Below are 14,939 nucleotides of genomic sequence, written 5' to 3'. Positions count from 1 at the left end.
CACCAAGAGTACCCATGACACTCTTCTCTTGACTCTGCTGTCAGTTGGAGGGCTGTGTTTGACAGCTCAGTTATTTTGCACTAGATCAGAGCAGATTGCTATTGTTTTCTGACTTTTTTTTTTTCAGTGTTTCTTTTAATCTGCGCTGCTAAGGCATCAGTGCTCAAGACATATCGGCTCAATGTAATGATCCTTTACTTGTGAGATAAGAACTGGCTGAAGTAATAAAGATAAGGACCTTCTCATTATATTTAAAAATCAAAGATAGATGTGAAGTAGATAGTTCACCCTTTTAAAAGAGTGATGAGTGTTTTTAGCCCAGCACATTTCTGTTCAGATCTTAGGGATTTGGAGGACAATGTGGTACTATGAGAAGATGATTAGATATTGAATAAAATTTCATTCCTCAAGTCACCAAACATTACTTAAGTGGGGTTGCACTGGGGCTGAATTTGGCTCATTTTTTTCTTCAGAAGTTTATAGTTGATTGCAGTGCAAATTTCTCAATATATAAATTAACTCAGGTTAAAATTAGACACCCTTTCCTGCAAAATAAGGAAAGCTCATGCATTAGTCCAAAGGCCATGTTTTAGGGCTGATCTGGCAGTCTTGGCACATTGTGCTACCATGCACAAGGGGCACCTTTTCATTGTGAATTCCCCAAGCTGTCAGTGAGTCCAGAGCAGGAGGCATGCCATTGAGTGGTCCCTCTGACAGCTGCTCAGAATGAGACCAAAGGGCTCTCTCACCTCAGACAGCAATTGGGACTAGCTGAGAGTGAGAGAGAATCAGAGAATCTTCCATCCACTTCCTCAGAATTGCTGGTTTTTAGACACCAGCATTAATCAAACTTACTGTCTGTGTTTCCAGAGTTTCACATTCATTTGATAGGCCCTAGATCAGTGGTGGGCAACCTGTGACCTGCGGCCCACACACGGCCCGTCAGGGTAATCCGGCGGGCTGTGTGACAGTTAGTTTACATTGACTGTCCGCAGGCATGGCTGCCTGCAGCTCCCAGTGGCCGCCGTTTGTCCTTCCTGGCCAATGGGAGCTGCAGGATGCAGCGTGGCCACTGGGAGCTGCGGGCAGACAGGTCTACGGACAGTCAAGGTAAACAAACTGTCTCATGGCCCACAAGCAGATTACCCTGACAGGCTGCAGGTTGCCCACCACTGGCCTAGATAGCACAGTTAGATTCTGGTTTATGTCAAGGTAGACAGGTGAGTGAGTTAATAGCTTTTATTGGTCCAACTTCTGTTGGTGAAAGAGACAAGCTCTCAGCTACACAAAGCTCTTCAGGTTAAGGTAGTCCTCCTTTTCTAAACTACTGTTTTCTTTATACCTGTAGAATGGGTGTATTGGTGCTTATCCATCTTGGTAAAATGCTTTGAGAATTATGGATGAGTTACTTTTTATTTATTTATTAAGGTAACATTGTTTAAATCAGTGGTTAAAACTTATTCCAGCCATACTGATCTACTGTGAGGTACATGCTTTAAACAAGGTACGATTCTTTGGGAGGCCTGGTCTACACTTGAAACTTTTGCCAACATAGCTTGTCAGTCGGAGATGTGATTTTATTTTTTTTCTTCCTCCTCCCTACCTCTGACCAACAGAGCTGTGCTGGCAAAAGCTCTGGTGTAGACGCAGATAGACCAGCAAAGAAGTGCTTTTATTGGCATACCTTACTTTGTTCAGGAAACTGGCATAAGCTATACCAGCATTTTTAACTCATTTTGGCTTCTGTGGATTAGCTTTCTTTGTGTGTCAAATTATTTTACTTCCATGATTTTAAATTTGCGATTACAAAGTTAAAGGACGCTTGTCTGATGACAGAGTTGATGGTGTCTAGACGAATTTGCTATTCTTGTCATCAAAAATAGATTTACAGTAATTTGAACCCATTTTCTTTCTGTTGCTGATGAAATTATGTCTGTTTAAGTAACTTGTCTGTGTCTTTCATCAATTTCAACAAGCAGTTCATTTTTAAACAGGGAGATGGTAATATTAAAGGCGATAAAGGGAAGCCAGGCTTACCAAGCCTGCATGGGTTGAGCACACCCTGCCCTTTGGTATAGTATCTCTTCTCTTTCCCTTTCTTGCATGGCTTGTGTGTCTAATTGTTTCTGCAGCTGCAAAGCCCTTTCATGAGGGATATATGAGTGCGTTCCCCTAAAGAGAGAAGGAAATACACATTAGATTCAGAGCCAGTTTGTACTTCTATGGAAATGTAAAAGCAGCAGAGAATCCTGTGGCACCTTATAGACTAACAGACGTTTTGGAGCGTGAGCTTTCGTGGATTTCCACTACCTGCGTCTGACGAAGTGGGTATTCACCCACGAAAGCTCACGCTCCAAAACGTCTGTTAGTCTATAAGGTGCCACAGGATTCTCTGCTGCTTTTACAGATCCAGACTAACACGGCTACCCCTCTGATCTATGGAAATGGTGGCTATAGGAGTACACTGACAGCCCATGCATTGAAAGAGCAGCAGCTGTGTCAGAATCCAGTTGCCCACACATATTAGCTGTCCAGTCAACAGGTTAAAGTGCAAACATTATGTGAAAAGGTGTGTGCTTGGCTGCGCTGTGGAAAGCGACTCTGCATGGACAACTGAAGGCACTTGCTGTGAGAAACAGAAAAATATGCATGTTTAGCTGGTCTGTATTCTTCTTCCAAGCAACCAAAGGGCAGTACACAGTCATTCTTCCACAAAGTTAAACAGGTTCCCACATGGATCAAGGAAACCAAATATATGCAGGAGACTCCACTGAACTCTTGACCTTTGCTGTTCAGAATAGTTTTATCTACCAAAGTATTTCCCATTCAAATTACAGCAGGGCTTTGGAGCTGCGCTCTGGCTCCGCTCCAGCTCCAGGCAAAAACCTGCAGCTCCACTGCTCCGGAGCTGCTCCGCGCTCCAGCTCTGGGCTCTGCTCCAAAGCCCTGAATTACAGGGAATACTTCAGTTCAGGTAAATACCAAGGTGTGGTAAATATCAAGATTTTAATGGCATTCACTGTATATGGAATCTGGTTTCTTCTGTATGTAGACAGCATATACGCTTGCTGATACAGTATTTTCATTTTCTAACTACTATGCATGTGGATTAACCTATACCTGACCCTTTGTTTGAGTAGTTCCGGACCTGCTGCATAGGGTTGCTGTTTCAGTCTAGGAGTAGATAGCATGCTCCCTGTGTAATGTTTGCAAACTAGTTCTTAAGTCTGTAAAATGCTTTGGGATCCTCTAGGGGGAAAGGTGCTATATAAAGTCTGGTGATTGTTATTATTACCAAAATAAATATATGGGTTGTATATTTTTAATGAAAAGTTCTTGTCTGGGGGCAAGATGCTGACTTTACTGTACTTAGCAAGAGCGAAAGGAGGAGAACAGGTCATACTTGAACCCTGAGTCATCTTGCCAGCAGAAAGTGCAGGACAAGACAGAGTAGGCTCAGGGTTGGCTTTGACTGACGGATGTCTGAATGTAAGAGCTGGATTCCTACTCCAATCCTCCAAACTCCTCCCATCCCACTGTACCCCCAGCAGAAGAGGGCAGGCATTTACCTCTAGCAAATAGTGTTCAAATTGTTTGGCGAAGTGCTCTCTTTCAAAGGTACTTCCTCAGAAATTCAAAGTTTTATGTGGATGCAGCACGAAGACCAAACATGTTATAATCACTCTGTAATGATATAGTAAAAGATGTGTTACCATAGCATGAGCTGTGTATCATGACATGAGTAATGTTGGGAGAGTGTGATTCCCCTGCCACATCTGTCACACTGGGCTTCATGTAGGTTAGGTTATCTTATGGAAGTTAATGCACAATATAAGTAAGAGGCTGTGAAATGATGGACAGTAGAGGCCTGGTTTTTAAAAGCAGCGGCCCAAGATCCATGTGCATTTTTCACTTATACTTACCCACAGTTACCATGACTGTGCACACAGACCTGATATTTTCACACACAATACTTACTTAGTTACCTTTCTATCAACTTATGTGTGAACACCCAATTTTCACACGCACACACAGTAATTTACGTGTGCAGAATGCACACAGATGGCCTCGTGCTCTTTAAAAATCCAGCACCAGAAACTGAGTATATATAGGTGGCTTAATCTGCTATTTCTTCCAGTGTGGCTTTGAGCTGGAGAGTTGGTTCATATTCACATCTAGCCCCTTTTCCTTCTAAGGATAGATTAATTAATTTATGTGTCACATGCACATGGTTAATTTTTTCCCCCTCACTATAGCCAAACTTTACCATTTTCTTATCTTCACAGGACTCTGATACCTCTGTGTGTCTGTAACTAAGCATAAAAGGCTCAATCTTTATACCTGTGGTCCAACTGAGTAGTCTGTTACTCCATGAGTCATTATTATTTGCATTACTGTAATGCCTAGAAGCCCTGGTCATGGACCAGGACTCTACTGTGTTGGGTGGTGTACAAAAACAGAACAAAAGGATGGGCCCATTTACAATCTAAGTGAAATCTTATTGAAATCATTGGAATGACTCTGGACTTCTCAAAGGATTAAGTCTTGCAGGATCAGACTAAAGAAACTGAGATATCATTTTAAAAAAAAAAATTAAACAAGAAAACCACCAAAAGCTGTGTGTTCCTGCAGAATTCCCTCCATACATGCTTCTGACAGCATAAACCCCACAGCCTTTTAAATCACATTGTGAAATGAATTCACTATGATTCCAAGTTTTTTTATTACTTCTGATACACTAATTATTTCTCTTGCATATGTATTTTTGTTTATATACAAACATACATTTTTGCATGGTAATTAGAGTCAGTCTTTGTCGGCTCTTCTGCTGAATCTTACACCATTATGATGAATGGCATGCGTTTTTTTCAGCATGACACTTAGGTAACTTCCAACAGAAATGACACCTGTGAATTAATTTTTTCAGGGACCAGATGGACTGCCAGTACCGGGATGTTGGCACAAGGTAGAGTGAAGCTCCTTGCTTTGGCAGTGGTTTGAATTTGGTTGCATTTTGAGCTTTTGTTTGTATTTCTGAGCTTCACTTAAACTGTCCAAAGGAGAATGTACCTTACGTAGAAATGGCCGTACCAGATCAGAGCAGAACTTACGTATCCCTGTCTCTTACAATAGTAGAACCAGATGCTACAGAGGAAGTGCAAGAAACTCCATAGCTGACAATTGCTGAATACCTTACTCATAAACCTTATCCATAAAGAGCCAGTTTTTTTCAGGCCTGGCTTTACCAAGGCTCTATTTTTGCAATTCCAGTTTAGGGACCCAGTCATGTGCATAGTCAGTCAGTTTAGTAACTTGATTAATATGGGTAGCTCACATTTAGGGGAATGGGATCGTTCATGTAATGAAAGCTACTCAGTGTGCAAAAATTTGCAGGTTTGAGCCCTGGGTCACTTAGAGCTCTTAGAACCTGGTTTGTAGGCACACTTAGATGTTTATGCATCCAAGTGGCCTAAATTACACCGACAAATATTTGCACATGCCAAACAGCTAATCTTGCCCAGAGAGTGTAGGCGTATGTGTATAGCATGTGTATATATAGTCCATTTAGGAAATATAATATGAAAAAAAATTAGATGTTGAAGTTATTGTGCTCAAATGAAAACTAAGTTAAGCCCAGATTTTTTAGATAAATATTCCCCAGTCTAACCAGGCAATTCAGAATGGGGATTGTGCCGAATGCTTCCTCAGCAATAAGTTTCAAATAAATGTATTGCAATTACCTTTTCCCAATATAAAATCCTCTTGATGACATCAACCAACCATAAAGTATTTGAGAATATAGCAATTTTTGAGAGTGTATCATTTTATGACAGCACAGATACCATGGCTTTCAAGGATGCCATAGTGCTTGTGAAATTACTGTCCGGGATAGCTTTATTGAATCAGGAAAGGTGGAAGCTTGTTCCTGTGCTGAATGTCTTCTGCCACCTGATTAGTGAAGATGGTTAGCTCAGAAATCTGGGTTTAACTTAATTTCCATTCTAGCTTTACAGTTCTCTGTTAAGGTCTGCCCATACTCTAGCTTTTAGCCATGATTTTGAAACCAGATAGAGTTTTGGTCTCTTTAATCAAGTTACAAATCATTTGGTTCCATACAAGACAGGGATGCTGGAACAATTTTTATAGTGGTGGTGCTGAAAACAGAAGTCGTATATTTGGTTATTACAACTTCAAGCCATGGGGTGCTGCTGCCCCCCCAACACCTCTAGTTCCAGCACCCCGATACAGGAGTATTTCTGCCATCACAATAGTGTGTCCACACCTACCACACTGCCTGAAAGTGTTTGTATCAGTGCATTCTAGGAAAATCTGGGCAGCTCTTCCATAGTGCCTCAGTAGTGGGGATAAAGCATCTAAATGACATGCACACAGAAGAGCAGCAGCACACAGGGCAGTGCATTGTGGGATATCTAGTGCACAAACAGCTAGGAAGGAGGACTGCCCAAACCTATTGCCTGCGTATGGTTAGGGCATTTTCTCCATATCACTAAAGGACAGTACTGTAAACTAGTTACAGGCATATGCCAGACTAACACTCTGGCAATGCTGAGACATTGGTAGCTGACCAGTTACTAATCAGATTTTAACCATGTGGTATGGGGATATAAATCAAGTTCAGAGTCGACCAAATTACTAGCTGGTTACAAACTTGGAATGTGGGCGGGGCCTTAAAGAAACAGTATTTAATTCTATGTTGATTCATTTAGTTGTTTAATATTAAAAAGTCAAAAGGGGCCAATTCTTACAGCATTAACAATAATTAACTACTTTGCAGTGCATGAGTGTAAAGAAACATTCCTATCTTTGTGATTAAAACATTGTCTGTGTGTTTTTTTCCAGTGATCTCTAACCATGAAGCATAAAGTATGTAAATAATGTGACATATTTTGATCTTTTAATTTTTGTAAAAAAATATCAACAGTAATATATTGAACTTTTTTTTTACTGGATGCTGTCATTTATGGACTTTTAAAATGTTATAAAGTTTCCCATGCCCATAGGACATGCATGGAAACATTGGGAGTTTATATACAAACAAGCTGCAGTGGATGGGAATAATCGTATTTGCTGCTAATGCTACTGTGTGGACTAACAGTACTGAGACAATTTGTTGCCTAGTGTGCCTTAGAGCACTGAGGAGAAAGATCCCTCTTCTAAATTTGGCTTTCAACTCTGCATTTCTGTTGCACACTCACTAAAAGGGTGAAAAAACATGGCTGAAAGCAAAAAAGAAAAGAAGACTGCAGCCCTAGAAATGAAAGAAACTCATTTGTCATCCGGCCAAGTGAAAGGACTTTCAGTTGGCAGAGAAAACAAAGCCAACCCCATTCCCTGCTACATGCTCCACCCTGATGGAAATGGTAAACTTTTGGCTCAACATGATGAACTCGGCCATCTGTGCATGCTTCAACTACTAATGACAAAACTTGTATCTCGGGAAGAAACGTACTTTTAACCTTCTGGAGTGTGTGGCTGAAGAGTTGCAAGTGTCTTGCTGGGGATTCCGTCTTGCTTACTGCAGAATCTAGAGAACCTGAGAAACATCATCTGCCAAACACACTTTTTAAAAAAATTGCTATCTTAGGCTCGGTGCATAGTGAGAACTCTGCTAAAGTCTTTTCTAATGCAAGAGAGCACTTACACTGGGGGGATCGCAAAACTTGGAAGAGGTCACAGTATGAAATATGGTATTCGATTCCCTTGGTTGGTGGGGCTTGTTTTGTGAACATTATACAATTTGATCTGAATACTCGTACTTCTCCTCCACCTCCTTCTCCCTGTCTTTCTTTTTCTTTGCTGTAAATGAGTTTGAACTCAGGCTCAGTCTATACCACATATCCACTCAAAAATACTGGGTGAACTGAGATTACAGTGACACAGTAATTCCATTGTGCAAGTTACCTTGACCAGTTCCATTCCATTCTTGAAGAAATGAACACCCAGAAAGCCTAATGGTTTCTCTTTATGGGATGGGGAGAGGGCTTAACAGTAGACACCAATGACATTGAAAAGTGTCTAGACAAAACTTGGATGTACCGGTAAACAGGTTATCGGAGCCTACTTCCTATATCAGGTAAAGCCTAATTAACCAAAAGCTCAAACCCGAGGCTTTTAGGACATGCTGATTTTGTAGGTGATGTACTAGTAGGGAGTAGTAAGGTAGCCAGGCAGATTGGAGAAACCTAGAGTGATTACACAGCCATCAAGTACACTGATCTTGGATAGGAGCTGCAACTGCATGCCTAACCATACAGAGTGGAGTAGCAGTGCACCACCCACGGGGAATGGACAGCATTCCCATCTTGGATGGAGCTCTAGAACTGGCTGAGGAGAGTTGTCTCTAAAAGGAAAAAGTTGCGTGGCAAAAAAAATTGTAATCTTTTGATCTCTGTGCTCCTCCCAATACACTTCTTTAGTAGCATAATGTAACTAAAGGATAAAGAGAGAGGAAACATCAAAATTTTGTGCCTGTGGTGCTTATTGTGTTGATCCAAGCCTTGTGTTTAGAACATTATTCCATTGAGTCTACTGGGCACATGCAGGCTTGTGATGAAGCGAGGATACTGGGATAAAGGCAAGAATTACTGAGCTTTGCCTGTACAAGATAACCTAGTGCGGAGTTAATTCCAGCTCTAATAATATGAACAAGGGTAATGTGCTCAGTACTGTATGCTGCTCTCCATTACTGTCTCCAAACAGATGATAGAAAGTTTCAGAATGATGCCTATGAATTATCATCCATGCCTTGGTGCATTATTTCTACTGGATTTATTTAGGAAAGCCTCCTAGACAACAGAGTGCATTTCCTGTACACTGATTAATGTTTGAAATGGACATACAGCTCATCATGATAGAAGATGTGGACTACATAAAAGATTCACGGGAAAAGTTAACTTTATTTCTTATATTTGTCAGCCACTTTGATTTTGTATTACTTGTCTTTTTTGGTTAAAGACTATAAAGGTGTATGTTGTACTTTTTTACTTTTCTCTATAATTCTATTGATTAAAACTCAGATAAACTAATAGGTCAAGAAACAGGAATTATATAATTTTAACCAGCAATAAAAATGCATTTTAATTATTTCTAATTCATGAGGTGAGCTATCACTTTTAAAGGGAGATTCTGAAAGGCACAAAGGGCAGTATGCACCCAATTCCTTAGTTCGTGTTAACATAGTCAAACAGGACTATGTTAACATGAGCTTTGATATCTTTTAGAGCATGCCAACAGGATCTACATGGGGCATTAAGAGTATAGCATACTAGAGTGCTTTACAAATCACGCTCCTCTAGTGCATTTTGCCAAGGCAATGTAAACAAGCCCTAAAGCTAGAGTGGTTTATTTCATTCACTGTTGTTCAGGGCAGTCCTGGCCATATGCTGCACCCTGTCATTTCAGTCATGTTAAATACCCGAGTCTTGGTAACAGTTATAGTACAGTTGCCCTGTCTAGACTAGCCTATGCAGAATTTTAGGGAAATCTTCCATTGCTGGTCTAGCATTCATGTAGCACAATCAGTGCAAGCAACACTGTGATTGCAGCAATGCTATAGCAATAGTGGGAGGTCTTCCTATAATTCCCAGTGGGAAGATATCCTCTGGCCTTGACTACTTTCCAGATATTTCCTGTCATTGCAAGCTTCAGTTAAGTGCCACCAGCATATAGACATTGGGACCCTGAGGTAGATTCACTTCCAGCATTTTAAACAATCTGATGATGTAAGCCTGCCCATGTGGGGGGGACTGTAGTTTGCAGTTGATGCAATTACATACTTGGAGGTTAATCGAGGAATGTTTCTCCTAGTTAGGAAAGAGAGTGGGTGAAAACCCAAACTGACTCCAAACTGAAAATATTTCTTTCCAAGCCTTGATAGTTATTTTTGGTAGTTAGATTAAGAAATCAAGATGTTGCCACATACTTTTTCTTTCACAGATTGCTTACATTTTCTGTATATATAATGATGATGAACTTATTTCTCCTGTATATTTAAAATGTCTGTCTATGAATGTTTTCTCCTAATGCTAAAGCTGAAATATTTCTCGTGTTTTCTAGAAAACCAAAGGATAAAATGTTTCTTAGTTAGCTTTTCAGTTTTATACTTTGATATGTTTGGTGTCTGATGGTCTTTAACTAAACAAATCATTGGTATGTGCTTTCTGAACTGGTCATTCTTGTTAATGCTAAAACTGGAAAGGATGGAATCTACTCATGTCAAAAATATCTATTAAGTATATTCCATATTTTTAAGCCTGTCAGATACATTACCACGGTTATCTACTATAAAAAGGTTGTATGTTTGTTATGGCCAAGACTTCTATGACAGAAACCCTGTTCTTAGGGTTGTTTTTTTTTTGTTTGTTTGTTTTTCTTGTTTGTTTGTGTTTTTGTTTTATTTAGTCACAGTGTCAAACTCCTAGATAGTGTAAAACTGGCATCAGTCCACAATGGAGCAAGGGTCCTTCATGATTTTTTACAAATTTTGTCCCTAATTCTGTAGTCAGACCTGTGCAGGCAGACTCTTCCACCCACAAGAATCCAACTGCAGGATCAAGACTTTGGTGTTCTCTACATACTATGTAGTGGAGTTTGAGTTTTCAACTATTAGCTAAACACCACTAAATTGTGTTATGCAATTCACAATAAAATAAATGGTATTCATTTAAATATTCTCATCATTTCCTATGGTAAACAACTTGAAGTATTGTTATGCCATGACACTTCCAGATTTATTGCCATGACAAACAGCCAGTCTCTGCCATAAATAACCTTTCATAATGTATAATTATGCATCCTTTTGGCAGGAAAATTCAATAAACAAAACTCGAGCTATTCAATAAACAAAACTAGAGGTAGTACCCATGTTTTGGTAGAGGACATGGCAACTGAATGGTTGTTTAATGCTGCCCCCTAGAGGATATGTTTTCTAGCAAAATAAGTAGCTTTATGTCAGGGAAAGGGGAATCTGATTTTCTCATGTTAATTTGGGGGAGAAGTATGGATAATTCTCTCTTGTATTTTTATAGTTGAAATATCTCTGTAAAACAACAGAATATTTATTTAAAAACTGTTTCATATTTTCAATTTTTTTTAGTTTGTACATTTTCTGACATGTCACCATAATGGGAAACACCATAAGCTTCTCATTTGTTCTTATTTGTTATCCTAGTAATGAATTCATGTGCTTCTTAGATAGACACACACACAAAAAATTGCCTGAGATTACCAAACAAACTTCTCTGAGAGGAGAGAAAACTCTTAAATATTTTCCATATTGTCAACAGATTTATCTGAACAATGAGCCAAATGTACAAATAGAGAATTAAAAATCTGACTCTAAAATGTAAACAATAAAAGCTGCTCTTAAAAAAATTATCCTTAGACAAGTATTATATATTCTTGGCCCAATTCTACTCAACAGAATTTACACCAGTGTAGCTAAGAGTAGAATTTGGCCATCTTTTTTTTTTAATGTACTTGTTTCAATTAGGATGCACTGTAACCTCAGTATTGCTTTCCCTCATTTTATGCATGTGATTGTTTTTACTTCATAAGTATTTTTTACCAGACAGTGATAAAAACTGATTTATAAATAAATATTTGCTGGTGCACTTAATAGATAGAACTGGGCTTCCTATCTGTTAGCAAGAATTTTTTTTGAAGTATTTAATGAAATAGTTTCACAGATTTCAAGCTACCCAAGTCACTTTAATTTGCACAGCTGGCAGAGATGTGGCATATTGCCTTGGGTGTTACTGACCTTGGCAGCCCTACAAGACCACCTTGATGCAGAGATTAACTGTTTCACTGCTAAGAATAACTATTCTAGGAACACAGAAGATTAGGAAGGAAGAACAACTGATCACTTTAGTCCAGGGGTTGGCAACCTACAGCACACGTGCCAAAGGTGGCAGGCAAGCCGATTTTTGATGGCACGTGGTGGCGGGCTGAGCCGCTCAGCCCACTGCCGCTCTGGGGTTTCCGCCACTGCTCCTGCCAGCCGGGGTCCCACCACAGGTCCCATTCAGCGCCCGCTGCTGGCCTGGGTGAAGGAACCCTAGGCTGACAGCGGGCTGAGACCCCAGCTGGCAGGAGCCGGCAGCCAAAACTCCAGAGCAGGGGCGGGCTGAGCTGCTCAGTCACTGCTCTGGGTTTCTGGCTGCTGGCCCCTTGGCAGCCGGGGTCCCCGTCGCAATCCCACTCACCTTGCTTCCAGTTGGAGTTCCAGCGCAGGCCCCCTGCCCCACAGGGTCCAGGCTTCCTGCCCTGCTCAGCCCTACCAGCCGCGAGCTCCACTCACCTCAGCTGCTGATCTGGGGTTCCAGATGGTTAGTAACTGATCACTCAGAAGTCTATGTGCAGCTTAAAGTATCCAAATACGTGCCAGACATTGGAAAACTCAGCAAGGAAAAGCCAGGGCAAGGATCACACTAAACTGATAAGATCTGCATTTTAATTTAACTTTAAATAAAGCTTCTGAAACATTTTGACAGCCTTGTTTACTTTACATATAACAGTAGTTTGGTTAAATAATATATAGACAGAGAGACCTTCTAAAAAACGTTAAAATGTATTACTGGCACGCGAAGCCTTAAATTAGTGTGTATAAATGAAGACCCGGCACAACACTTCTGAAAGGTTGCTGACCCCTGCTTTAGTCCATTCCCACTGCATTTTGTTAAGAGGATCAACTAGTCTTTAGCAGCTGTACCCAAGATTGTTGTAAATCCCATATATGAATCTAACCCAGTTTTAAACACTTTGGTGACTAGTAGTTTCATCTACTTCCGTTGGTGGTCTACTGAACATCAAAGTAAACCCCTGAGTACAATTACTCTTCTTAATTTGCACTCAGTCTCTCTTGCTTATAGTTGGTTCATGATTTAATATATAATTTTAATTGTGTGACTCTTGCATGCATTTGTATTTCATTTAATCATCATGAGCAAAAATGTTCTAGTATTATTTTGTGGAATATGAGCCTACAGTAAGTGGTGAAAACCTGTCATTTCAATATTTTAAAACTGAACTGGACAGGGTACATGAGAATATACTCCAGAGACTATATAGTATTCTAGAGAATTTAAAGGGAGCCAGAAAAAGATATTGAGGCATCAGCTTTCAATGCATTAGAAATGTGAAGGCTAGGACTATATAACGTGGTTTAAAAGAGAACTAGATAAATTCATGGAGGTTTAGTCTATTAATGGTTATTAGCCAGGATGGGTAAGGAAGGGTGTCCCTAGCCTCTGTTTGTCAGAGGGTGGGGCTGGCTGGCAGGAGAGAGATCACTTGATTACCTATTAGGTTCACTCCCTCTGGGGCACCTGGCATTGGCCACTGTTGGCAGACAGCATACTGGGCTGGATGGACCTTTGGTCTGACCCAGTATAGTCATTCTTATGTTAGAACTGGCAGTTATCAAAACCACTGACTGTAGGGAACAGTATATTGGCAGTTTACAATTCTTCTTTCATCTGCTGTAAAACCAATGAATTCCTGTGTACTACAGGCTGGTTGGTAGAGGCTGCCTCATTGTTGCTGAGTTTCATGTAATGTGAACAGTCAGCTAATTATTTTTGTGAGGTTCCATTATACAACAAAGACTTATTAAAAAGAGGGAAGTAAAAATGAAGGAATCTCATGCATATATTTAAAATACATAATCTGTAACTCATTAAAACCTGCCCTGCTGCTTTTTCTGATGATAAACACTGATTTGTACACATCTTCAAAACGTGTTATGAATAGACCCTAGGTTTTGCAATTTATTTTATTTGAGTGTGTGAAATTGAGTTTGTATTTTCAGATTTGTTTAACAGTTAAACATAAATATAGTTAGGACCTGATTTTGCAAAGTGCTTAGCACCCAATTACTCATTGAGTTTCAGCATTAGGCCCAGTGGCTAAAACAAAAGCTGGATCAGTCTCTTACTGGGTGCATTCTGGTTGGTAATGTCAATGTGGTAGAGTGCAATATTGTAGAAATTCTCAGAATACAATAATTTTTATCTTGCACTGTTTGTTTCCTCTGCATTTACCTTTGATGCTTTACTTTCTGCATCTCACAGGAAAAAAGATATATTCAGTATGATAAAACATACAGCTGGAAATTCCAACAAGCAGGAAGTTAAGGCTACAATCACAGTTTACAATCCAAATAACCAAAGTGCAAACAAAACCACCTGCTATCTATTGCTCCATACAGAATTATTTTGGGTGGATATACAAGTCTTTTTAAACTGCACTCATTTTATAATCTAAGTGCAATTATCTGCAGTTCAAGAAGCTACAACTGTTAGTATTTTGTAGTAAATGAAAATCTGACCTATGTATACAGTATTTAGAAGAATATAAATAAGTGTATTAGCTCACCTGGGTTTCATTATGTCAGTAGGGCCTGATCCTATAAACTGCTATGCATGCGTTCCTTATTCATGTGGGTAATCACATTCACTTCAGTTGCATCTGTTCATCTACCCACACGAGTAAGTGTTTGTTTGCATGTTAGGCCTCTTGTGAGTAACAGTTCTGTTTGAATGTATTTACATAGTATCTTATACAATGCTTTCCTAAATTTCAGTAAAATGTATTGCTTTTCTAAAACAAAAATAGGTACCTTTATACAAAAGAGGTATTTAGCAAGTCTTATTTTTAAACCCTTTTATACACTGTTATAATGTACATGCCAAGAGAAATGTTATATTTAGTCATAATTTTGGGGAACAAGTGTTAGTTTTTAAAAAGGCATTAATAGTGTTTCTTATCCATTGTTTGTTATGTTAAAATGGTATTAACTAGTGACTGCATCATTTTATTTCTATTTTATAACTGCAGTGAACAGTCCATTATTTTGAAATCCTCAAAAGCATTGCTTCATTGTGTTTTAATCTGTAATAAGTTAATATTTGGACTCT

General features: G+C 39.5%; 1 protein-coding gene across 1 annotated transcript in view; it reads left to right on the top strand.

The window, feature by feature from the left end:
• COL23A1 (collagen type XXIII alpha 1 chain) overlaps positions 1 to 14,939 on the top strand; it is a 340,946-nt gene extending 326,007 nt beyond the window's left edge. The window contains exons 28-29 of the mRNA XM_075068309.1: positions 4,928 to 4,966; positions 6,862 to 14,939. Coding sequence (XP_074924410.1) covers positions 4,928 to 4,966; positions 6,862 to 6,864 — 42 coding nt within the window. The 3' untranslated portion in view covers positions 6,865 to 14,939. The remainder of the gene's footprint in view (positions 1 to 4,927; positions 4,967 to 6,861) is intronic.

This window comes from Chelonoidis abingdonii, chromosome 7 (assembly GCF_003597395.2).
Source record: "Chelonoidis abingdonii isolate Lonesome George chromosome 7, CheloAbing_2.0, whole genome shotgun sequence".
Classification (NCBI taxonomy): Eukaryota; Metazoa; Chordata; order Testudines; family Testudinidae; genus Chelonoidis; species Chelonoidis abingdonii.
Note: the sequence above shows the minus strand (reverse complement) of the source record. Positions and strands in the feature narration are given on the sequence as shown.